We start from the raw sequence: 27,095 nt of genomic DNA, 5'->3' as shown, positions 1-27,095 counted from the left end.
TATGTTCATATATGTTCGGAGGTAAGGGTACCTATGGCTGTTTCAATTGTGAGGTCAACCAGGAATATAAGTGGCCTCTCGTTGTTCCCAGCCATCAAGGAGTTCAGTGTATGCTTCTTGCTAAACTGCATGCTGTAACAAATGGAGCTTTTTCCCTTTCTGGATTTAGGCTTGATAGTGCTCAGATTCTCTGCACATTCGAAATTCCCCATCCCGGTCATTTGACAGCTGATCGGGCCACCTGAAATTGGTGGTTGACCATCTTGTTTGGTCCCTAAGAAAGTCTCCTGAGATTGCACTTCCTCGCAGCTACTGATGAAGAATTGTTTAAGACCCGATGGCTATGGCTGGTGACCAGCGCACATTTTGAAGCCTGCACTATTGGATGCCTTTGCCCTCTTTGTGGTGGAATCAATGACTACTTAATTGATCAGATCGAGAAGATTTATGAAAAAAAATTGAAATGAACAAACTGGGAAGAATACATATGATTGCAAGTGATGGCATAAACGTCCCCCTTCTGCCCTAAATGTGTTTAAATCACTGTTTTTGGGGCACTTTGTTGGCTGCAGCCCACTAGATTTGCATCAGATTTACCATTGGTCCCATGCCCAACATAATATTTAAAGAACTAGCTAAACGCCTGTCATAGCCACAAATATCAGGCAACTCACTAACCACTCTTTAATTGGCACAGTCCCAGGCAAATGTATATTGGCTATATGGTTACTGAAAAGGTCCCAAGCTGACATGTCTTATTCTGCATCTCCTCTACCCAGTGAAGTCCTGATATGCCTATTTCAACCTTTTATCGAAGGCGGCTCAGGCAGACTTCTGGGAACTTCATAGCCAAGAATTGGTAGTTAAATCTATTATGGACATTCGTAGATGAATTGCTAATGCTCGGGGTGCCTGGATCTGTTAACTGATAGACTTTTCTGCTGCATTCAATGCCACATTGCATAAACAATTTCTAACTTCTCTATGGGACCTAGGGATATATGATATGTCATTTATAATCCGCCTGTACACAAGTGTTTCTAGGCGTGACAAAACAAGGGTGGGAAGACGGAGGGAAGGCAAGACACTATCTTACTAGGCCTTGTGTCATTCAGATCGTTCAAGTGCTGCGATGTTAAATGCAGGGGGAAGGGAGATGGGGGGAGTGCCAGGAAGGGGAAGGGGCAGGAGTACAATCAGGGCATCATTGCTCTGAGTAAGTGCAGCCAGGGCAGCACGGCTCTGGGCAAGTACAAGGAGGCAGGGAACTGTGTGTAGGAGTTACAGCCCCAAAGTGCGCAGTAGGCCCGGCGGGAGTGCAGGTGAGACTGATGGAGGAGCATGGTATCCAGTAGCCTGGAGGTAGCTAAGCAAATAGTCAGTGCAGGACACAGGTAGGTCAGCAGGGGAGAGAGAAAGAAAAGGAGAAAAGGAAGGTCTTGAGCTGCTTCTGGAACTTCAGGTGGTCCGGCTCAGGTTTGAGAGGGGCAGGGAGGCCATTCCAGAGCAGAGAGATCCGCCCCCCCCCCGCTCTCTGCTTGGAGAAGCGTCTGACCCTCAAGAGACTGAGTTGAGGTAGCTGAGCGAGGGGCTCGAGAAGGAAGGTATTTTGGAAGAGAAAGTTGGATGTTGTGCGGACCCCTGCTCCACAAAGCCTTGCGGACGATGCAGAGGGTCTTGAACCTGATCCTTGAAGCCACCGGGAGTCATTGGAGAGACTTCAGGGCTGGAGAGATACGGTCCCCGGGTTTGAGGATAAGGACAAGTCTTGCAGTCCTGTTCTGGATTAGTTGCAGAGGGCGGAGTTTAGAGGAATGTAGATTGAGAAAGAGGCTGTTGCAGTAGTCCAGCCTAGAGAAAACCGGGGCTCTGGAGACAGTGAGCTTCTGGGGGAAAGTGAGAAAAGGAAGAATACCTCTGAGGAGGTGCAGCTGGCAGTGGGCCTTCTTGGCAAGGTCCATGATGTGAGGAGAGAAGGAGGGAGGGAGTGGAGTTGAGCTGACACCAAAGATTTTTACCTCGCAGGAAGGCAAAGAAGGAGGACCCAAGGAGGACTGCCAGATTGAAAGAGGGAAAGCAGGAGCAGGGCTCCCAATGAGAAGGAGCTCCACCTTACTGGCATTAAGGCAGAGATCATTGGAGGCGCACCAATCCTGCATTGCAGATGGACAGTCAGGAATGAGCGAGAGAGAGAGATGAGGAGGCTGAGGGGCGCCAGAAAGCGGAGTGTCATCCGCATAACACTGAAAGTTAGAGCAGAAGGCAGAGATCAGGTGGGCCAAAGGGGCCAAGTAGACATTGACGAGCCAGGGTGAGAGGATACAGCCATGGGGGACACCACAAGTGGAGAGAGAGGTGGTGGAGAGAAAGTACCCAAGTTGGACCTGGGAGGGTTGGCCCAAGAGTAAGGGGGTCAACCACTCCAGGGACTGATCCGTGATGCCCAGGTTCTCACGGAGTTGTTTGATCAGGATGGTGTGATTGACCGTGTCAAAGGCAGAGGAAAGGTCAAGGGGGATGAGGACAGAAGGAACACTAGAGTCAAAATTAGTGAGCAGATCTTCATGGGTGTACAAGAGAGCAGTTTCCGTGCCCCTGGCTGCCCTGAAGTCAGACTGATGGTCATGGAGAGCACCAACAAATTCAGTGTGGAGTGTAAACTGGGAGATGGGCAGCTTTTCCAAGAGTTTACCCAGGAAAGGAGTGATAGAGATCGGGCGATAGTTTGCCGGACAGGTAGGATCGGCAGAAGGCCTTTTAAGGAAGTGGTGCACAAGGGGGTGCTTGAGGTGAGCGGCAAAGGATCCAGTGTTGAAAGAGTGATTGCAGAAATCGGCCAAGACTGGGTGAGGTTCAAAGCCTGCGAGTGTATTGCATCCTTTCGAAAAGACAGAAAACACACAGTACTAATGAAGCAGTCTCACAAGGATCTGCCCTGCTGCCTTGACTACTTAATGTATAACACTTAATGATTCACCAGACACAAATCTTGAGCATCCATATTTACAACTATGTGGATGATAATGTGTTGCTCTTCATAATCACCCAGGAGGCCTCAAAACCTGTACAGAACTTCTCAAATACCTTTTAATGATTTAGAAGCTATCTGAAATGACTCGGCTCAAACAGAGTCTCGGAGCAGTCTCCACAACAGGTATGTTTGGCCAAAGAGGTTCAGCTCCTTGAGCTTGAGTCATCCCCCTATAAAATCTCGAGGTATTTCTCAGAAACGCTTCTACATGTTACAAACATTGAAGCATATATTTCCATTGTTAAACTTCTCACACACAAAGACTGGCACGATAATCCTGCCAGATATATTTAAATTTTATCTACCAGATCGAGAGTTATGTTAAATTACCAAATTCCTGGGCTTGGTTACCAGATAACTAGATTTTGCAATAAAGCATTTATTTATGTGGCGCTAAGACCTTAAATTAGCTAATATAATTTTTGGAAAGGGGTCTGTAACCTGTGGCTCCCATGATCCCTCGACCATTGGGTATGCTGGATAGGGCTGATGGAAAACACAATAACATAACAACGCTGTTGTGTTCCATTGAATGTTAGTGGGAACTGCTACGTATCTGTTTTAAGAGATTCCATAAAAGTGTTATTTCTACTTTAAATATTTTCTTACTTTTCATTTTGTAGGTTTAGGATTGGCAGTCATATTCGGTCTGCCAGTATCCTCGTCAATCTTTACTCTAGATCTGGCAATGCTAAATGGCATATTTGTTATCATTGCTTTGGTATTGTAATGTTCAGAAGGCTGATTTACTTTCATATAGGACAATAACCTTTTTAGAATTTTAGTTTTTGTTGTATTTTACAGGAAAATTAATGGTTGCTAGCAATCTCTCAAAGAAGAAAAATTGGGTCTCAGACACTTCTTAACCAGAAAACTGTCTGATTGGTTTATTGTTGAGGCATGCTAAATATTAAATGTTGCATTTCTACAAATTAGTGATCAGCTGATGGTGATGTTATTGTGGGTAGGCTGCAACTTTTAAAGATTAATCTAGCTTTTAACTTTTTTTCCTCTCAACATTTCTTGACCAGTAGAGGAGCAAGCACCAACTCCGCAGGACTTTTCTACACAAGGTAATGCAGACACTTCTTCCAAGACTCTGTTGCCCAAGGCCTTGCCTTCCAGCAACTACAATGGCCTCTTGTCTGTCACCAACATAGACCACTCCACTAGTGAAGACCGCATACAAGCATCTTCCTGGGACTTCTGCTTTGGAAAGACCAGGGGCCGGGGGCGGGACCAACGCAGCCATTACCAGGACCGGTGGCGCCTCGAGTACATGATGGATTACAATCGCACAAAAAACGGTCTAGTTTGCATGGTGTGCAGTTGCGCCATCCCAACGCTGAAACTCAGTACCATCAAGATGCATATCCAGCAGAAGCACCCAGATACCACCTACCTAAGCGACCAGGAGAAGGCAGTTATTATAGAAGAGTGGAACCAGAAGACGGTGGAGAATGATGCTGGCAGTGTGACGAACCCAGGCGCAACTTTAGGAATGGACAATGAGATATGCGTCGAGATCTCAGGTAATGTTTGCAATTTTCTAGTTTTCTTTAGGTGAGCAAAATTAGACTGCTGCTTAATGTAGCTTGAGAAATGAGATCTCTTAACCAAATCTTAGATGAGGGTAGTTGCCCATATGTTTGGTTTGTTTGCTTGTCCACAGGCTCCTTCAAAGAACCAACTGATCAGAATAGACAAGAAATCGGTTTACACAGTGATACATTCTATTAGACTAGGACACCTTCCCATAAATTTCACTAGCCCCATATGTCCCATGAATTTCACTAGTTCCATGTGTCTACTATGTCTCTGAGTCTCAATTCATTGTAGCCAGTAGGTTTAAAATAATCTTAGCAGGCAATGTGGGAGGGTTGTTAATGGGGTGGACTCTATGGGTGGGGAGTAAGCAGAATATAGCTCGGTAAGAAAGTTCCTTACCTGTGACTGTGGCTTTCCAGTGTAGGCATTTTCTTTAGATGTGCATGCACACTTAGGCAGCTGTGGAATGTGGAGCTTGAGTTCATAGAAAGCTAATAAACCTAAGGTATTTTCTTTGGAGAACAGTTAAGATGGCAAGACACCTCGTTTGGAGAAGGCGGTATGGGAAGGTCACATGAGACAATAAAATACATGTACACACTGGGGAGCTATTGCTAGTCAAATTAGATCATTCTCGCAGCAAGAAGCAGCTTGATAAAGTACAGGGTCACAGATGGCTCAGGGAATACTCCAAGTCTCAGAGAAGGTTCAAGGGGTTTTATTTGAAATATGAATGCCCTAGAGCCACCCCCCCCTTATCTCTCTTGTTTTAAAAAGCACAAATCCACCCTAACCCAGGCATCCCTTCTTCACAGGTTAGTATATAATGTAGATTCCACCCTACAGTCTAAGTCCATACTAATACTAGAAGTGAAGACCTAAAGGTTGAATGCTCACACAGGGACTTCCTAGGCCTACTCTATCGAGAGGTTAGTGATTTAGTAGGGGTTTTGGATTGTGCTTTACAAACAGTCAGCCCGATTTGGTCTCAATTTTAACACGCATTTGCACACTTCCCCCTCACACTACTCTCCTCCTTTCAGCTCCACCCTCCTACTCCCTGCATCTTCCTCCTCTGTCCCTCCAAAGTCTGTCCTTCTAGGCCTCGCTTCCACTCTTTGATGTTGTTACTTCCTCCTGGATACTGCTATGCCCTCCTCCACACTATTACTCCCACCTCCATAGTACAACTACTACTCCACTCAACTTTCTATTCAAACTCCCTCCTTTCATTCACAAAATCCCTTCATATTCACTCCCTACACTTCCACTCCTAAACACACTTGCCCCTCTTTCACACACACTCAACGTAGTACCGGTTGCACTCACTAACCAATGCCTCCCCTGATCCAAAAGTCGCCTCCACAATCCACTCCACCATCCTTCCTCCTGCTGGTCTCTTGCTCTGCCACCTGCACCTCCTCTGACATCACCCGAACAGCCCACAACTTCCAGCTTCGTGTAGCTTCTTTTATCCCCCTCCTTACTTACTGATTGGTCCTCTGGCAAATCTGTCTCTGGCCTCCCTGCAAGGGATCAGCATTACAGAATGTTTTAAATGGTGGGATAAGCCCGCCGGTTTTCTCTGCAGCGGTCTGCTATCCTGCTGGAATGGCAGCCCACAGCATTCATCTCTGTATAGGGGAACGGAGGAGCAGTTCCCTGAGAGTTAAGAACATTCTGAGCTGGGCACTTCTCCATTCTAAGTCCCTTGTGGTGTAGGGGCCCCCACCTTGGGCGCCTCCTCAGGTGTCAGGGGCTGGTGTGCAGTGTTATGGACTAGGGGACTGCTGAGTAGGAGTTCCAGCCCCCATCTGTTCTTCTCCATCCTGCAACACTGATGACCTAGTACTTGCATATGTTGGCATGTGTGGAAACCAGGTCTCTCTGTGGAAGTGTTCACAAGTTTGTGTGGGAACTGATGGTTCTCCTCCTCATGCCGTTCTCATTTCAGAAACCTAATAAAGCTGGAAGGCGAAAAGAAAAAACTGCTAGCATTTTGGGTCACATGCAAAGGCCACAGACAAGGGGTGGTATTGCACATATACAACTGGGCAGGTCGGAGGGGACAGGAATTGGGGCTCTTCCAACTGCCACCGTCCCTTCTGGGGTAGGACTGCCACTGGAATTCTCCCTGGTAGGCATCCCACCCTAGACTTGGAGGGAGTCCCATCCTCTCTTGACAAGATACAGGTACTGGCCTTCTCAAAACAGTTAAAATGAACAATGCACTATCAATGGAGGAAGGTTTCTTAGGATTGAGGTTTGAATTATCAGCAATACATGAAAACTGAACTGGGTTCCAAGCGACTGCTTTGCAAATGTCATGCCAGGGAATATAACTGAAGTATTACAGTGACAGTCTTCCCCTTAGTACTGTAAGAGTGCAAAAGTGAGGCTCGGACACACTAGTGACCTAGTTTTGGATATAAACGTTGATTAACCAGTAAAAGGGTTGGTAAAATGATCTCTCTGTCCCTAAAGCTAAGAGGGGTTTCCCTGCCTCAAAGAAATGTAAGGAAAACGTCAGGATGTCAAATAGTCATTCAATGTTGTGTCCAAAAACTCTGCTTCTGACCCTAGCACTATTAACTTAATCTAATGTGCAAGGACACTATATATTCAGAGCTAAAGTGATGATGACAGTTCTTGCCAACAGAGTTCCCAATGTCTCCGGTTGTCAAAAAAACAAAACAAGTGTTCCTTTTCCACAGATCAGGATTAGCTCCTTTCCCCTGGATTCCTTCTTGTTCTACTTGACAAGTTAGGAGCTTATCTCCTCCTAATGTGATTTACTTTACTTTGCAAAAATAACACAAAAGAAAGCACAATATTTACTCAGCCAGGGGACTTGTCTCCATTTCCTTGGACTTTCTTAGCTGTCCCAAAGAGGCACAAACGTTTCCAACTTTCCTGTGAACACCTTTTTCTTTTTGTTCAGAGTGTTTGTCTGGTTCACTCTCCTGCCAAACACACCCCAAGAAATTTCTAATGGATAGTCTGTTAATCTCTTCCTTTTCTCTCATTGGGTCCCAGCCCCTGTACTTTCTTGAATGAGCCTCACCTTATTCTTAGACCGTCATATGGGTGCAAGTCCTTGACTCGCAGTGATGTATTATACTAGCTTGGTGTACTGTTCTGTCAAGCACATGTTTCCTTCTTGTCTGTCTCTTTTGCTTTCAGGGTTCCAGACCCTCATATTCTCTGGCCCTCATGTGGGTGCAGGTCCCAGACTCACAATGCGGTATCACAATAGCTTGGCTTACTCTCTTGCCAAGTATATATTTCTTTCCGGACTGTCTGTTTCTCTGAGTCCCAGACCCTCTTATTCTCTGGCTCTCATATATGTCCGGGACCCAGATTTGCAATAAGGTCTCTTGCCTGCTTGGTTTACTTTCCTGCCAAGCATACTTTCTCTTTCTCTCTTTCTCTCTTTCTCTCTTTCTCTCTTTCTCTCTTTCTCTCTCTTATTCAGGGTCCCAGTCCTCCTTATCATGTCATCTGTAGCTCTTCCCCGATTCCTCCCAGACCTCTAGCACCTCTCGGTTTACCCGCATACCTGTTTGTTTGGTTCGCGTCTTCCGAGATGCGGTGCTCTTCTAAGGTTCGGGTGCTCTCTCGAGTCGGCGGCTGCAGCTCTGCCTGTTACTGTTTCCTTCTCGGGCTGCGGTTGTGGTCTCCAGCAGCTCACCAGACTTTCGGGATGCCCAGAGGGTTTCTTGGGCAGCAGTCGGCATAGTTCCTTCGTCCTGGGCTACCTTCTTGCTCCCATTCCCTCTATGCTGGGTCTCTCATGGTGCATTTCCCAGTTTTCAGGGTCAGCGTCGCCCAGGTTTCCTCCTTGGAGGGTTGTTCTCTCCATGTTGGTTTCCCTCTGCTATTCTGTCCTGCTTTTGACCAATCATGTGCCGTGAGAGACTAGACTGTTCACTCTGGTTCTCTAGAGTGATCTTCATACTCCTGGTAATCATCTTCTTTACAGTACTTGCATTGAAATTATATGGAAAGCCGATTGTGTTCTCTGGTGTCTTAGCCAGGTCTAACCTACTAGGCTGGCTGACTTTACAAAAACAGATATTGGCACTGGTTGGAAAGAGTGTTTGGCTTTGGGAAAGAGTAAGTATGTAACAAAGCAAAGGTATACTGAATTCTCGGTATGGTCATCCCATAAGGTGCTTCCTCTCCGATGTGTTTCTCCTCCACTGTATACCACCCCCAAGGGGACTATTGTACTGCGGATGCACTGCCCTGGCCCCAGGGGAAAGGTCTAACCCATATGGGAGAAGGAACAAGTTACTTACCTGTAACTGTTGTTCTCCAGCATGGGTCTGGCATGGATTCACATGCTCATGAATATTCCCCGTCGTCAGGCTGGGAATCCTCGGTAAAGAAAAAACCAGTATCAGTTTCGTTTCTGATCTGTCTTTCGTAGTAATAACCAATCACTGGTCTCTGCGTCATACTGACCACAGCCAATGACTGCCCTCTACCTAAGCACCGCCTCTGGCAGCCATCTTCAGATTTGGAAGCACGTGAAGTGGCAGTATGACCAAGTGAAGAGCCGCAGAGGGGTAGGCGGGAGGGTTCGCATGTGAATCCATGCCAGACCCATGCTGGAGAACAACAGTTACAGGTAAGTAACTTGTTCCTTCTCCAGCATGGGGTCTGGCATGGATTCACATGCTCATGAATAAAGAATACATAGCAGTACACACATGCACAACCACGGGAGGTGGCAAAGGCTCAACATTAAGCATCACATCAACTCAACATTAAGCATCTTACCTCCTCACCAGGCTCACCTCAGGCGAACAGGTTGCGCAGCACTGCTTGGCCGACCCTGGACTCCTCCCTGGAATCCCGGTCGACGCAGTAGAATTTCGTGAAGGTGTGCGTCGACCTCCACGTAGCAGCCCTGCATATGTCCAGCAGGGGCACACCAGATAGGAACGCCGTGGTAGCTGCGATCGCTCTGGTGGAATGGGCTCTCGGACGGCCAGGCAGCGGTCGGTTTGCCAACCGGTGACAGTACATGATACAGCCGGAGAGCCATCTGGAGATGGAAGCCTTCGAGAGAGCCTTCCCCTGATTGACAGGTCCAAAGTTCACAAAGAGTTGTGACGTCTTCCGAAACCCCTTCGTGCGGTCCACGTAGAACTTCAGCGCTCTAGCTACATCCAGCGAGTGCAAAGTCCTCTCAGCCGGCGACGAAGGCGACGGGAAGAACACAGGTAACACCAAGGGTTCGTTGAGATGGAAGTCCGACGGTACCTTGGGCATGAAGGAGGGGTGCGTCCTGAGCACTACCCTCGTGTCGTGGAAAGTCAAGTACGGGGCCTTGCAGGAAAGGGCCTGGATCTCTCCCACTCGTCGTGCGGAGGTGATGGCCACAAGAAAAGCTGTTTTCCACGATAGAAACTTCAACAGGGCCGAGTGCAGAGGCTCGAACGGAGGTCCCATGAGCTTGGTCAGCACCACGTTGAGCTCCCACGCCGGGGCCGGAGCCTTCACCGGCGGGAACGATCTGAACAGTCCCTTCATGAACTCTTTCACCAGACGATGAGACCACAAGGACGTCCGCCCCGTGGTTCTGGTGTATCGGGAGATCGCAGCAAGATGAATCTTGATGGACGCGTGTGCCAAACCAGCTTTGGCCAGCGTCAGCAGGTACGGCAGTACTTGGGGAGCCGTAATCCGTAGAGGGTTAATCTTCTGTGCGTGGCACCAGACAGAGAACCTCTTCCATTTGTGTCCGTAGCATTTAAGAGTCGAGGACGCCCTGGCCTTTGCAAGAACCTCTCTGCAATCGGCCGGTATGTCGTATCCTCCAAACTCTAGCGCTGCAGGAGCCAGGCCTGCAAGTTCAGCGACTTCGGGTCGTGGTGGAGGATGGCGCCTCCTTCCCTGGAGAGTAGATCCGCGTCCGCCGGCAGCTTGATCGGCGGGGACGCTGACAAGTCCAGAAGGTCCGGGAACCATATCTGCCTCGGCCACGCAGGTGCGACGAGGATCATCCTGCACCGTGACCTCTTGAGCTGGTTGACGAGCCGGATTAGCAGAGGCAAGGGAGGGAACGCGTAGAGGAACAGGCCCTCCCAGGGGAACGAGAAAGCATCGCCCATGCTCCTCGTCTGGGGAAACCTGCTGGCGAACCTCTGGCACTTGGTGTTCGTCGCCGTCGCGAACAGGTCGATCTGGGGTGTGCCCCACCGTCGGAAGAGGCGATCCACCAGATCCTGCCGTAGTTCCCACTCGTGGCACGAGCGCAGCTCCCTGCTGAGTGAGTCGGCGATGGTGTTTTTTATCCCTGCCAGATGAAACGGCACCAGAAAAATCCCTTGATGTAAAACATGGTGGTGGTGTTGTCGGTGAAGATCCTCACCACCTTGCCCTTGAGGGACGGAAGGAAGGACCTGAGGGCCCAAAACACTGCACGGAGCTCCAGGACGTTGATATGCAGGGACTTCTCCGTCGGGAGCCAGAGTCCCCTCGCGTGCAGATTTTCGGTGTGCGCTCCCCACCCTTCCAGGGAGGCATCCGTGGTCACAGTCTCCTGGTGGGCTGGGGTCTGGAAGTCCATGCCCGCCGTCAGATGCGCGCGGGTGCCCCACCACCGTATCGCTCGTTGGAAACTCTCGTCGAGCTTGATCCTTTCCTCGAAGCTGCCCGTCGTCTGGATCCAGCGCGCATCCAGGAATTCTTGCAACGGGCGCATCCGGAGCCTGCACATGGGAATGAGGTAGATGCAGGAAGACATCATCCCGAGGAGGGACTTGATGGATCTCACTTTGGCCGCGTCGGCCACCAACATCCGTTGCACCTTGCCCAAGATGGTCCTGGTCCTCTCCTCCGACGGGGAGGCCAGAAGGGACACTGTGTCGAGCCTCGCTCCCAGAAACAGTGCGACTTGCGCGGGCACCAGGTGGGATTTGGCGTAGTTCACGGAGAATCCCAGGTCCGTGAGGAGTTGGACGGTCCTTGCCGTGTGGACCACGGCGAGCTCCTTCGTCTTGGCGCGGATGAGCCAGTCGTCCAGGTAGGGGTAGACGTGAATCCCCTCGCGGCGCAGCTGCGCCGCCACCGGTGCGAGGCACTTGGTGAATACCCTGGGTGCCGACCGTAGTCCGAAGGGAAGGGCTTTGAACTGGTAATGACGCCCTTGGACCACGAACCTGAGGAATTTTCGGTGCCCCTTTAGGATGGGAATGTGGAAGTAGGCATCCTCCAAATCCAACGACGATAGGAAGTCTCCTTCCTCCAGTTGACCCAGGACGTGCTGGAGGGTGACCATCCGGAACTTCTGCGCCTTGATGAACTTGTTCAGCCGTCGCAGGTCCAGGATGGGGCGCCATCCTCCCGTCTTCTTCTTCACGAGGAAGTATCGCGAGTAGACTCCGGAGCCCCGAAGCCTCTTTGGGACGAGTTCGATGGCGCCCTTTCTGAGCATCGCCTTTACCTCCAGGAGAAGTTGAGGGACGTGAAGTTCTTTCCTGGCCACGGGGGGGACGCGCGGGCACCTTCTTTGAAACTCGAGCGCGTGGCCCCGGGCCAGGGCGTCCAGCACCCAACGGTCGGTGGAGATGGACTTCCACACGCTGACGAAGCCCGCCAGCCGGCCTCCCACCGGGGTGCTTCGGTGGGGGCCCGACCCCACGGCCGGTTCAATCCTGCTTGGACGCGGCCTTGCCGCCTTGACCTCCTTGGCGACGACGGCGGGGTCCGCTAGACTTGCCTCGTCCTCTGTAGGCCTCTTGCGACGACGAGCGGGCCGCTTGACGGTAGGAAGCGAAACCGCCGCCGGAACCTTTGGAGGCGCCCTTGCCTCCGCCGCTCCGAAAGGGCGTCCGTCGCTGCTGCAGGACTCCAAGGGCCCGGGCCGTCTCAGTATCCGCCTTGATGGCCTGAAGGGAATCGTCCACTGTCTTCCCAAACAGGTTGTTCCCGTCGAAGGGCATGTCCAGGACTCTGGTCTGGGCGTCCTGCCGAAAGTCCGTAGCTTTGAGCCATCCACGACGTCGAAGGCAAACGCCGTTGCCCAGCTGGCGGAACCCAGTGTCGGCGATGTCCGTCGCCACGGTGATGGCGTGGTCCGAAGCCACTTCACCTTCCTGGAGGATCTCAAGGGCCTCCGCCCTCTTGTCGTCCGGCAGAAAATCCAGCAGGGGAGCTATCTTGTACCAGAGCTCCCTGTCGTAGCGGGCCACGATAGCCAAGGCGTTGGCCGCTTTAATCGTCGTCGCTGCCGACGAGATGACTCTCCGTCCCATAGCATCCAATTTCTTTCCCTCGCCGTCCGGCGGGGAAGTCGATGTGGAGGCCGCACCCCCCCCCCCCCCCCCGCTTTCTTCCGGGCTGCCGCGGAGACGACGGAGTCCGGGGTAGGCTGCGCCCGGAGGCATAGGGGGGCCGTGTCCGGGACCCGGTACTTTTTCTCGTACCGGTCTCTTCTAGCTGGCGTAGTGGAAGGGTTCTTGAGGAGGGAAAGGCCCTCATCCCAAATGTCGTCCAACAGAGGCACTGCGAGGACCGTCTTCCTCTTGGCCTCGCGCCGCTGATAAAGGAAGCCTTCCTTTTTCTTCTCCTCAGGGCAGAGTTGGAAAAGCTCGGAAGCCCTGGAGATCATGGAGTGGAAAGATCCGATCTCGTCGGGCGGAGAAGCCCTGGTGGGGGGCGACGACGGAAAATCCTCGTCGTATGCCTCGTCGTCCGTACCCGTCGCTGCCGTGTCAGTCCCCGTATCATCCCCTCGGGTGGACGGGGAGGAGGGCTGGACGGGGCGCGACGGTTGAAAAGGAGGTGGAGGATGGATCCTTCTTTTCTTGGTAGGGGGAACACCAGAAGGTCCCGGTTCTGGATCCCCCGACGGGAGAGGTTCCTCCGTCGGTAACGGTAGCCTCGTCCTTATCTCGGTACATAAGGACTGTATGGCCAACAAAATGGCCGCCGAGTTGTCTCGCGGCGCTGGCAGAGGGGAATCCGACGGGCGAGCAGGGGCCCCGTCGGTATCCTCGACGATGTCGTCGTCGTCACCCGCGTCGGGGTCCATTCCGACGGGCTGGCCTTGTTCCACGCCTAGGCCGTGGCTTAAGACCTCGATCAGCTCCTCTTCTGAGGTTGAGGCCGAATCTACGACGACGCCCTGCCCCCCCTTCTTCTTCCCCACGGAGGGTTTCACGGGGGTCCTATCGATGGGCACAAAAGAAGACTCCCTCCGAGGAGGCAGGGAGATTCTGGGCCCTGATGTCGCCACCACTGGCGCAGCCTCCACAGGCTGAGCCAGGGCCGCCGCGACCGTTTCGATAGAGGGCTTGGTCGGATGGATCAAGGCCTTCACCACCTTAGGTGCGCTCACCGCCTTATCCTTGAGGGAGGGGGCACTGCCACGCTCCTCCTCTGCCTTAGAGCTCGACCGGGGCCTCTCCAGGAGCTTCGCCGGGTGCTCGGCCTTCCTCTTACCCGACCCAGAGCGTTGGCTCGTGGTTGATGGTGCCGGGGAGGGTGCGCCCTGCCTGGCGCCCGTAGAGCCCGACCGTTCGGCGCTCCCGGTGCCAGCGGACTCGCGGTGCTTGGCCTTATGTTGGGCCCCCGTCGCCGGGGCGCCCTCAAAGGTCTTAGAAGACCGCTCGGGTTTCTTCTTCTTCTCGCCAGACGGGCTCTTACCCTCCAGCCAGTTGGCGAGACGTTGATGACGGTCCTTCATGGTCCGTTCCGACATGTTGCCGCAAAACGCACAATCCTTCTCCACGTGCGTTTTGTCCTCATGAAGGCAGTAAAGGCAGAAAGAGTGTTCGTCTTCCTTAAAGACGTTCTGCAGCTGGCATCCAGGGCAGACCCTGAACAGCTTTCCGGGCGTCGAGCTTCCCTTCTCCTGGGCCATCTCCGAGACCGGGCCTGAGAAGCTTCTGGAGTCCGAAGTGTAGCTCGACGAAATCTTCACCCTTGAGGGGCACAGACGAATCCGACACGGGTCCCCGTTGATCGGATGTAGGATCGGTGGAGCTTGAGGCTCTTTTGACCGAAAGAATTGAAGTTTTTTGTGAAAAAGCGCGAAAAAAAGCACTAACGCTCGAGAGCAATAGCACGAGGATCCCAACACATGAACGTGCGGTAAAAATCTGAAGATGGCTGCCAGAGGCGGTGCTTAGGTAGAGGGCAGTCATTGGCTGTGGTCAGTATGACGCAGAGACCAGTGATTGGTTATTACTACGAAAGACAGATCAGAAACGAAACTGATACTGGTTTTTTCTTTACCGAGGATTCCCAGCCTGACGACAGGGAATATTCATGAGCATGTGAATCCATGCCAGACCCCATGCTGGAGAAGCAATGACATCCACAGATTAGTCACAGTACAAAGAGCACAAAGTTTGCCGGGGAAGAGTCAGTTGTCGGTGTGTTTTTCTTTTTCTTTGTGACAGAATTTCATGCAAGAGACCGTCTATAAAGGTTCCAAGTGTACTCCCCTTTTTTGTCTTGAAGAGACCATTCACTGTGGTATCCTTCCTGGAAAATGGTTGTGGTTTCCAAAAATCTGAGAAATAACGCGAGACACCAGTACAAATAATAGCCAGTGGTAATGACTTGAGGAAACACTTAATGTCCAGCTGTTACTCTGTGAATGAAGAGTCCAAATATTACTGGTATGAAAAGTTAATCCACTTGTCCAATGAGGGGTCTAATTAAACTGTCCATCTGGTGTAGAGACAACTACAGCACGATACACATAAAGCGCAATATTAGATATCAATTTTTATTTATTTATTTTTTTTTAAACTAGACCATTGCAAAGAACCAACAATCCGGAAACCAATTGCTGCAAAAATGTGTTTTAAAAAAACCTCACTGAATGCTTGAATACGGGGTACAGATTGTCAGGTGCCCTTAGTAGCGGCACAAGAAATCCCAGGTTCTCCAGCTAATGGTGTCAGCGGGACTGGTGCAAAACAAACACATTAAAGAGAAAAAGGCAATGAAACAGTCGGAAAGCAAATGGGGTGAATAGGATGCTGCTTGAAGTAGCATAGGTAATATACACCCAGGTTATCTAAAACAATCTAGAATTCCTCTCTTAAGGAATTAGCAAAAGACAGAGAGTAGTATTAAAATCTTGCAATGTAAAAACATTTGCAAAATTCATTTTGGACCATGCAAGGAGTCGCTTAGAGGAGTGATACAATTGCACAGAGCAAGAAAAGTTAGTCTCTGAACTCTTCACTACATAAGCATTCTCAAGCCAATGTAATAAAGGGTTCCATGTCATTTCATCGACAGGAATTACTTTGTGGTAATTTACTACCAAGTCATTCCTTAGAAATGTTACATCGAATTTTGGTTTTTTTTTGGGGTTGGGGGCTCCTTCCCCTTCATTACTACCCCTCCCCACTCGTTTTGTACCCCTTAACTACCCATATGTTTCTATGTAATTTCGAAGGAATTATTTCATAGTAAATTACTACAAAGTAATTCCTGTCGATGACTGAACGGGATACCGTGATAAAGTAGTTTTTGGAGTGCACAAACAGGATTACATATGTTAATTCGCTGATGGATCGAAAATAGTGAGCAGGGCCCTCTCAGAAATTGGAACAAGCAGCTGCGGACGCGTCTTGCACCACTGACTTCAATGCTGAATCTGACCCAGCTGAAACTTTGTGGCTCTGGTTAGTGGATAACCTGGTTTCCTGTTCTTAGCAATATGGCAGTGACACATGTAGAATTTAAATCTGTTTGTAATTTGATTGGATTACCTTTGAATTCTTAGCTGCAAGAGTCGCCCAATAAAAAAGGCCAGGCACCACCTGGAAAAAGAAAGGCCAAGGCACCCGCTAATGACCACCAAATGTGTGCTTTCACTGCTGCTGCTGCCTTCAATCTCACCTGCGGCTTTCTGCATGCAAGTAATTGGTTGATGATGCATTCGAAGATCTGATGCATCACACTTCATTTTGTGGCAGTATTTTTTACAAAAAAGGAATGTCAACTTTCCTGTAATATTAGGATAAGTACAATCACTGAACAGTGTTTCATACAACAGATAGCAAAGACTTCACACTCCTCCAACCTGAAATAAGTTACATAGCGCAGAAGTTCACGCTGAAAATAAATCCTTTCCTGTTAGTTATTGCAGTCCCCCTTTAATTTCTGCCTTCCCATTATGTATCCAAGTTTCTGAGGCTTGTGGAATCTGCTTAGATCACATGCTGTGCATAGGCCGACATCTAGTGGAAGCTGCGGAGTATTACAGTTTGTTTTTCGAAACTCGAAAATGGGCGTCGACACAGGGCGTGCAAGTAATACTATCCCTAGTGTGACGTCCACTGTACCCAAGATCCCTCACGCGTCTAGGATCCTCAGATTGTTTTTTTCCGCCATACTGGTCGGAAGCATCTTGCGGAGTCCCCTGGCCTTAGCCATACTTTTGCTAAAATTTTAAAATATTAATCTATTGACATCCTTCCCCACCCCAACGTCGAACTTCGACACTCGACGCCGGCTGGAGAAGAAATCGACCGTCGGCTGCTGCACGACGGATTTGGGCCTCGGAAGGCCGCTGGCCTCGGCCCGGGCCTGGTAGGCCGCTGGCCTCGGCCCTGCAAGTAGGGAGAGTGGGGGGTGTTTCATACTCTACACTCTTGGTATATAGGTACACCTTATACATTTCCTACACTTAACAGCCCGCTGCCTCAAGGTGCGTATGGAGGGTACCCCTTTTCAATTCTGCCCAAAGTGCAACCGCAAATACCCTTGGATCGACAGGCACGCCACATGCAATCTCTGCTTGCCGAGGGACCACCCCGAAGCGAACTGCAGAGCGTGTAGTAGGTTTAAACGTAAGACACTTAAGGACCGTTCGACGAAGCGTTGGGCCCACCACGCCAGGCAGGCGGTCATGGCAGCGGAGGGCGCCTTCAGCGATGGCAGCGACGCCGTGCTTTCGGACGGCGAGGGCATTACGGCATCGAAAGACAGCCGAGCGCAGGTCCCCGACCTCGGAAGATCGTCCGGCAGGGTGGCTATGGGGAAGACCCCCGGCGACGCAAGCGCTTCACATACTACACACACTAAACACACTAAGTCCAACTGAGACTCGATGACGTCGAGTTCTCGGAAAGAGGCAACAGACAGAACGGTCCGATTTGGTGTCCTCTGGGCGCTCTCGATCAAGATCGCCGCATGACTCCAGGCAATCATCCACTCTTGCCAAGAGTGCCTCGCTCCCTAGGCTATCAGAAGTTCGATCGTCAGAAACCCCGATGAGGTCTGAACCCTTCGAGGTACAACCTTACGCAACACCATACTCACGGTATCAAGGAGAGACTTCCTTTTGTGGAGACCAAGAATTTGGTATGATAGAAGAGCAAACCCGGGACGGGCTACTATTGGGATGATGAGGACCAGGAAGAAGAAGAGGATGACCCGGAAACATACAGAGTAGATTCCCCGGTAGAGAACGAAGCCCCGGTTACCGACTCCCCGGTCGATAACCAGCCCCTCCTAAATGAGGTTCTCGCTCGCGCAGCAGAACATTTCCACATTGACACCCACAGTGTACAGGATGAAAGGGACTTCGCAGAAGAGTTAGTGGGAGAAAGGAGGCCGGTTGCCCAAACTATCCCTATCCTTAAATCCATTCAGCGGAGAATAGATCCGTCCCTGGTGAACCCAAACCTCACCAGAGCAGTCAATCCCAGGGTTGAAAAACTTTTCAGGGCAGCTCAGTCTGACCCTCTCTATATAAGAGGACATCTGAAGCCAGACTCCCTAGTTGTTACCAACACTCGTAAGAGGGCTGGAACACCCTTGTCTTCGTCAGAAGCTCCTCCCGACAAGGACAAGGAGAGCAAAAAACTATACGGTTTCGGCAGGAAGGTAGCCTCAATGTCCGCCTATCAAGCAAGGATTGCTAACTCCACCACCCTGTTGGCCAGCTACAACTGCCATCAATGGGAAGAAGTTGCGGCTCTCATAGCCTCTGCTCCTGAACCGTTAAAGGGTCAAATTAGCTCAGATTTCCGCAGAGGGTAGAGCCGTGTCTGGTTGCATTTTGAAAGCAACCTTCGACGCCGCGGATAACACAGGCAGATTGATAGCAGAAGGTACTGTTATCAAGAGACATGCGTGGTTACGGCAGTCTGGTTTTAAGGCAGAAACTCAGGCATCATTGTTAGACAAACCGGTGGAAGCCGATCTGTTGTTTGGTAAGCCGGTCGAAGACGCACTGAAAAATGCCAAGGACGAATACGAGACACTCAAATCCCTTGGCCAGTTAACCAATAAACCCCCTAACCAGAGAGGGAATAGTAATTTTCGTCGCCCACGTGGCTAAAATTCCCAGAGAGGATCTAACTATTCCCAGGGGCAGGGTACACAGTGGAACAACAACCAACAGTCTACCCAGGGTTACGGCAGAGGTAATAGGAGAGGTCGTGGTAAAGGCAGAGGCAGCCCCAGCAAGGGAGGCGACACGCCTCCACTAAAGCAGTGGCGCTCAGTTCAGGGTCCCTTCTCACGCAACCCCAGTAGGGGGACGCATTTCAATCTCGCACAGGGGAAACCCTTTTACGATCCCGAAGTACAGGCAGTAGTCACTACAGATGCATGTCTGACGGGGTGGGGAGCTCACCATCTCCACCACACAGCTCAGGGTCTCTGGTCTCACTCAGTGGCCAAGAACCACATCAACCTGCTAGAGCTTCTGGCAGTATTCAGAGCGCTTCAGGCGTTCGAGCCCCACCTACTAAACCTGTCAGTGCAAATCCGGACGGACAGCACTACAGCCATGTTCTACCTGAACAAGCAAGGAGGGACTCGCTCGCCAAATCTGTCCAAGCTTGCCCAGAAAATCTGGATATGGGCACTCAGACAGAACATCTTCCTGTCATCACAACATGTTCCAGGGGAGCTCAATTCCCTAGCGGATGCTCTGAGCAGAGACTCCCTCCCAGAGGAACACGAATGGGTTCTTCACAGAGAGGTCGTAGAAGATCTCTTCTCTCAGTGGGGTTTCCCCACTATAGACTTATTCGCCACAAGCGAAAACAGACAATGCCCAGGATTTGCATCCAGGTTCCCCCAACCAGACTCCTAGGGGAACGCCCTGTGGATGAACTGGTCAGGGATGTTTGCGTTCGCTTTTCCACCAACTCCTCTCAACAGGAAAGTGGTTAACAAGATGAACAGGGAATCGATGACGCTCGTCCTAGTTGCTCCCATGTGGGCAAGACAACCCTGGTTCCCACACCTACGCAGGATGGCGGTGTGCGAGCCCATCAAACTTCCAGCCTGGTACAACCTACTGTCCCAGCACCAAGGTCAAACAGTGCACCAGCAACCCAACTCAATGAACCTGGCAGCATGGCTCCTGAGGTCATAGAGTTTGGACACCTCAATTTGCCACAGAGGTGTATGGACATCTAGGAAACCAAACACAAGGCACTGTTACTTTGACAAGTGGAAGAGGTTCGTTATCTGGTGCCAGAGTACACAAATCAACCCAGTTGATTGCACTCCTTCCACTATTGTTACATACATGCTCCACCTGCTAGATGCAGGGTTGGTTTTTAACTCACAAAGTACACCTGGCAGCCCTCTCGGCTTACACCACTTCCCATAGCAAGGTGTCGTGGTGGAAAGTACCAGTAGTTAAAGCCTTCATGGAAGGAGTAAAGAGACTTCACCCTCCTATTTCAAACCCACCGCCAGGGTGGGACCTTAATGTGGTGCTAGCGAAGCTCATGGGCCCCCCTTTCGAACCCATGCATAAAAGCAGTCTCAAACACCTGACTTATAAAACAGCCTTCTTAGTAGCTATTACTTCTATAAGAAGGGTCAGTGAAATTCAGGCTCTGTCAGTGCAGGGTCCCTTCTTTACTATCCATAAAGACAAACTGGTTTTACGCACACACCCTAGGTTCTCACCTAAATTTATATCAAAATTCCATGTAAACCAGTCCATCGAGCTTCCGGCTTTCTTCCAGAACCCGCAAAGCTCGGCTGAGGTGAAATTACACACCCTAGATGTGCGTATGGCGGTCCTCTACTATGTAAATAAAACAAGACCGCTAAGGAAAACAGATCAACTGTTTGTCTCCGTAGCTACAGGCAGCGAGGGGGATCGCGTCTCTAAAGGTGCCATCTCGAAGTGGATTATTAACTGTATCCAGCTGTGTTACTCACTCTCTGAAAAGACTCTGCCTTTTACGCCAAGGGCCCACTCTACTAGAGGCATTGAGGCCACTCTGGCTTTCATTGCAAATGTTCCCCTTGACACCATTTGCAAAGCAGCTACTTGGAGCTCTATTCACACTTTTACTCAGCATTACTGCATTGACACCCATTCCAAGGCAGATACACAAGTGGGACAAGCGGTTCTAAGACACTTATTTGCTCATGACCCTTCTCACATCCCACCTCTTTCTTCTGGTACTGCTCGCTAATCTATGCACAGCATGTGATCTAAACAGATTCCACAAGCCTCAGAAGGGATACATTACTCACCGTAATCGTATTTCTGATGCTTGTATCTGCTTAGATTCACATGCGACCCACCCTTCCTCCCCTCCGAGAGAAGGCGCATGATTGCTTGTAGTCTTACCTTTCTGTCTATCTGCTTGGATTATCTGTACTCACGCTACTCCTCATGCTACCTCATGTCAGAAAAAATAAAATCTGAGGATCCTAGACGCGTGAGCGATCTTGGGTACAGTGGACGTCACACTAGGGATAGTATTACTGGCACGCCCTGTGTCGACGCCCATTTTCGAGTTTCGAAAAACAAACTGTAATAATCCGCAGCTTCCACTAGATGTCGGCCTATGCACAGCATGTGAATCTAAGCAGATACAAGCATCAGAAATAGGATTACGGTGAGTAATGTATCCAATATTTAGTTTATGTAAATGGTCACTGTAACACCATCTTATGCGCCTGATGTTTTTTTTTCCAGTGGCCTTTTGGATAGCCATTATGGTGGTGGGAGTCAGGGGTGGGCCATCCTCAAACGATTGGGGGGTGGGCTGGATGGCAGTTTTGAAAGCTGGCACTGAGTGGTGCCATTAAACTCATCTCAGGAGGCTGAATAGATATTACGCCTTCCTTTGGCCCATTAGATGCATCTTTCACCCCAACGCACAGGCTATTTAGTTAAACAAAGCAATGCTAATTATTGGGGGTGTAGGCTATCTGAAAACTGATTCCAACAGTTAAGCCCTTAGCTTCATCACAGTGGGTCTATTGATATTGACCGGGCAGGCTTCTGTTCTCTGCCACTGTTTTTGCTGTTTGTGCAGTCACCTTGATGACTGTGTAAAAGTATGTAAACACACTGCCCTCCGAGGTGAGACATTTGGCAGGATCTGACTGTCAGAGCCGTGGGCTGAGTGTCACAACAGAGTGATGCCTTCTGCCTCAAAGTGGGAGGGATTCAGCACTCTGAAGCCCTAGTCTGGTGCTGCCCATGTTCAGGCGGCCTTTAATGAATACCTTAGCATGTAGGCACATTGACACACATAGTCAGTTTATCTAGTGGGTTGCTTGGATTCTGTGGGTAGTGGTATGCACTTGTTTAGCAGAGAACCTACACTAGCACCAGAAAACCTAAGTCTGCCCCTTTTGCACGGGTTGGAAATATGGCCCTGTGTAAAAGGCAGCCTTCATTTTATTCCATGGTAGTGCAAATACTTTGATCTCAGTAGTAGGAAGTGGGGGGATTTGGAGCTGTTGGCGTAGGATATTTAGTTCAACAAGTTGGTTTTATTCTGGATTAAGTCAGGAAAAAGGTTGGACCCAAATGCTTATCGCAACTAGGGAAGTCTATAAATGACACATGAGTTGCTGTTCGCGACAGTGTAAGGGATAGGTTAACAAAGTGGAACACTTGTCTGGTGTCCAACACCTTTGGTAATAATCCCAAAAATCACAATTTTCCATCCTATAATTTTACGAGTACTTGCCCCTCAAGTGACACCCTAGTTTATAAATAATTTTCCAGAGATGTGGCCAAAAGAAAACTCCAAACCTATCTTTAAAACTACTTGGACTTCAGGCTAATACCTAATCTAAAAGATAATGTTTCAAGTCTTGGCCAACAGAAGAAGACTCAAATCCTATTCTTTAACAGAATGCGTTTCGCCTGTGAAGGCTTTTTGGGGGTTACTTAGTCAGGATTTCCTTCTGATTTTCCTGCTTTCAAACTCTCACTCTAGATCTCTTCCAAGGTCCAGCTTTTAAAACTTCCCATTCTTTTCATCAGCATTACTCACTTGTTATTTGGCTTGAGGGATCAGGTTTTACCACAATTAATGGGGGTGATGAGCCTGCAGGATCCCACTCCATCCCCCCTCTAGGGGGCTTATCATGTAGTTGCATTTCAAACTTAGTCCCTTACTGTTTGCCCCCCCTCACATGAAATCATGGGGAGTTCTTACCACACGCCACATAGGGCTGATAAGTGATTGTTTTGATCATGATATTTAGGGACAGCACGAAGGATCGACTTCCGTTTGGGAAACTTGATAGGTAAAGATTTCAGTTTTGATTTGTCACATTCTTTTAGATATCCATTAAATAATTGCACACAACATGAGGTGAAGGCGTTATCAGTTGAAAAAAAGGAGAGAAAACTTAGGTTAGAGAGAGAAGTAAATGTAGGAAACAAGATGAAAAGTAAAGAAACTGATTGAAAACAAAAATGAGGACATGGTTAGATGGAGGAAAGTGAGAGAAACATTAAATTAAGATGTAAGAGGTGCTCCCGATAAGATTGTAAAGTGGGAGTATTTTACTCTCTATTTTTTGAAGTTGGAAGTAAAAGGATTTTGTAAGGAGTAAAAAAGAAAGTCCCATTACCAATGCAAGTATTTTTATAAGAGAGTAAACTTTTGTAAACTGTAAAACTGAAATGTTTTGTATTCATGCACATTAAAATATAAATGTTTACCTCTTCAGATAAAGTAGTAATAATAGTACAGTTTCTTCTTGTGGCACTATTTCTACTTCTAGTCCAAACGCATCCATCGAGGTGTGTGGATGTAAGCAGGGGGACAGGCCATCTATGTACTATTTCCAATTTTTGTTGGGAGTATTTTTACTCCCCATTCTGGTTTTCTGGAGTATTTGCCTATTTCTACGGAGTAAAAGTGGCCAATACACCCCTTAAGTTATAAAAGGAATAGATAAAATTACCACAGATAAGGAAAGTTCTAGAAAGCAAAAGAAATATGCATAATTAAAGAAGGAAATGTGAGACAGAAATAGATGAGGAATTCAGGAAGAGGAAAACAAAGGAAAGAACAAAGTAAGGAAGACTGGAAGAAAGAAAGGGCAAATGGAAAGAGGGCCAACATATGGGTGCAAAATAGGTTTCTATGTATTTCACCAAGGAGTTTTTACTGCAATAATGTTTTACTGCCATTTATATGTAGTAAAATGCAGGAGGAAGGGATGCCTCACTCACCCAACCCCGTCCATCTCATATTGCCTCACCCAAACATCCACCTGTATTTTGTGTCAAACATTCACACACTCAGAAATTGTAGTTGCAAATAACCTCTGCAGTAAAATTTCATGGATAAAGACTGGATGCCTAAAATGGCTTTATATGTGTGCTACTTGCAAATTAGTCAATTTCAGAATTGAATCATTGCACTTCAGAATTGAAAAATGTTCTCTGCAGTCGATTCTGTTACTCATATTTATTAGCAGCAGCTGATGGCTCTGATAGTTGCAGAAAGTGCCATGCACTGATCATTTAAGTCGATCATTGATAATTTGCAAACCGGAGCCATGACCACCTCTAATTGGGAAGGATGGCTGACTCCAGGGGCCAACTGAAGAGAAAATATTTGGGTCTGCTTGACTTATTGACTTGAGTCTGTTGGTGGTGTTCAACCGTCCATTGATGAGAATGTAAATGTGTTTACATAAAATAATTAATGACTGTGCCCCCTTTAAATGCTGCCTGGGGGTGTAATCGCTGGTCCCTGTGGTCCCTGTGGTCCCTGTGGAAAAACAGATACTGAAACGTAAGCGCCTTCTACAGAACCACCACAATGCCACCACCTCTGCTGCTTGAAGGAGGTTTAAGGACAAAACACAAACGCCAATGAAGGAAAAGTGGTGGCCCACCTACGCAGTGGATGTCAGCCCTTCGGCATCCCCGGTTTCAGTGGATGACTGCAGAGTCTGAAGGCAAAGACTCAAAAGTATGCAATCTAGGAACTTGAGGACTCCTGAAAGAAGGCTTAAGAGGTGAACCGCACTAATCTCCCTCCTCTTCATCCCCCAAGCCCGGATACCTCCTTTCAAACCAATGTCAGTATGCCATGTTGCAAACATGGAAAATGGCTGCAAAAAAGTAATAGAAAGACGGGATTCTTCCCCACATGACCTCCCTCCCCCTTACCTGAATACACGTCAATGCAATGTACACAATAAGGAAAAAGATGTCTTGTATCCTTAGGCGTTAAGAAGACACAAGTCTACCGTTAGGACCAAAGCGCACTTCAGATGTTTCGTCATTAAATTCTGAAAAACATGGTTTGGAATATTAGGTGCAGCAGGATAACACATCTCGGATTTTGATGCCAAAAGAATCAATCTGCAGCAACTTTGACTCTGAACATTTTATATCAGACTGGGAAATTTTGAACTTAAAAACTGCCCTGATAAGACACTAGATTTAGGAGGAAACAATTCTACAGGAGCAGGATCTTTTTGAGAAACCTACCAACCTTCAACCCTGACACTGAATGGTTTTTAAAATCCCACAGTACTGTCTCAGACATGGCAGAAACATTGACATTGCAAGAGGCTATGAAAAACCTCAATAGATAAGAGAGCAGATGTTTGTAAAGATAAAGAAAATAACTCTTGTAAATCCATTTTAACATTCTTAGGTTGCATCCCAGGATTTAGAAGCTGATATTCAGTAGCATTTATCTTAAGAGGAGGATCCCTTGCAAGAAGAGCAACCAAGTGTATGGGAGAATTTAATTATGGATTCTCCAGAGGAGGAGGAATACTCTTTATCATCCTATCCTAATGATGAACAAACATACTATCCTGTTCTCAAGAGGGCAACAAACATTATACAGTGGAGAATGAGATGATTTCCTAGGTAAGACATTAAGTACTCCACAAACTGAAATCCCCTCACCCCCCTTGCCTATCACAGCTTGGATCAAGAAGCAATAGAAAGATGCAAAACTTAAACTGACAAGAGCAAGACCTGTCAACGTCTGACTACAATAAAGATACAGTTGTCGTAAAGGGGCTGAAATGCAGAAGATCAGACTTTGCTAGAGGAAGCAAGGGTTGCAGCACAAACCATCATACATATGGGGCAGTTTGCCTCAAAAGCACAATTAAAGAGGATTCTTGATTGTGCTCAGAAGGCAGACATGCAAGCACTGATGGGCGTGGGAATTTAGAAACCTTATTGGTTATGTTTCTGCTTTTAAATCATTCGTATGACAAAGTCCAAGCACTATTTGGGAAAGTAGTTTATGCAAATCAACAGTTAGATTGCAAGGTCTGTGATGCACACATTTTCTACCCTTTTCATAAGCGGGAATCACTCCATCAGAGGAGGAGAGGGGAGCCTTCATCTTCACCCCTTTCTTCTAGTCTCAAGTGGCTCTACTCACTCTCACTGGAGCATACCCCTCATTTGAGGCCCCAGTGTCTCACCTCTCCCTCACAGGACCACTACTGTCTTTTGGGATTAAAGGGGCTCTTCTCCCCACTCACTAAAGCACACCCCTCTTCTGGGCTCTAGAGGCTCACTTATCTGGTGCTCTTCAGTGTTCTCACCATACTCCTCTCCTCATTTCCCAGCTAAGATACTCTAGATCTCAGCTTCTGTTTTAAAGCACTCACCATCTTCCCATTGACAGAGGCACACTTTTGAATTGATTGGCTATATAGTTTCCTGTTCCAAGCCAGGCAAGTCTTTAAACGGCTTACTTCCATTTTGGATTTCTTTCAGTTTGTTTCCTGAGCAGGAGCTGGTGTTTGCCTGCTGCTCTGCTCCTGTCTTATTGCCTAGCTCGCCCTGCACCGAATTTCGTTTTGAGGGTTTCTGGTGTTGAAAGGCCATCAGAAGGGACAGGAAAACCTCTAGTAAGTTCGCACCTGTGCAAAATCATTTTCCTATAGAGAGGGGGAAGGAAATATTTCTCCTTAAATGGACTGCTAGTGGGAGGGATCACAGGGGGTTGGGTAAGTTAGGTTTTATACTTTGAGGATCTGCCCCTGTTGACTAAGGGGTCTCTCTCTATGTGCTAGTGTTTTCCCCATAGCATATCTCTTTCTGAGACCCTGAAAGATGTTCCAGAATCAACTCTGGGATTTGGATTTCCAACCCGGATGCATTTTAGGAGATGCAGCGCCGAATAGCCTGTTTCTTTTGGACCTGGTAGTTCCTAACTAGTTGATCTCAGCAGGTTCGTTTGTGAATAGTTCAGGACTGGTTCTGTAAGTACCAAGGTGGCCGCATTGGGAAGGAGCTACGCTCGGA

The 27,095-nt window shown here is 48.7% G+C and overlaps 1 protein-coding gene across 1 annotated transcript in view; it reads left to right on the top strand.

Annotated features, from left to right (window-relative positions):
- ZFTA (zinc finger translocation associated) overlaps positions 1 to 27,095 on the top strand; it is a 246,380-nt gene that overhangs the window by 133,041 nt on the left and 86,244 nt on the right. Inside the window, exon 5 of the mRNA XM_069645004.1 lies at positions 4,063 to 4,563. Coding sequence (XP_069501105.1) covers positions 4,063 to 4,563 — 501 coding nt within the window. The remainder of the gene's footprint in view (positions 1 to 4,062; positions 4,564 to 27,095) is intronic.

Source organism: Ambystoma mexicanum, chromosome 2p (assembly GCF_040938575.1).
Source record: "Ambystoma mexicanum isolate Mex_15411 chromosome 2p, UKY_AmexF1_1, whole genome shotgun sequence".
In the NCBI taxonomy this organism is placed as follows: Eukaryota; Metazoa; Chordata; class Amphibia; order Caudata; family Ambystomatidae; genus Ambystoma; species Ambystoma mexicanum.
The sequence above is the reverse complement of the archived record's forward strand: the minus strand, read 5'-3'. Positions and strand labels throughout refer to the sequence as shown.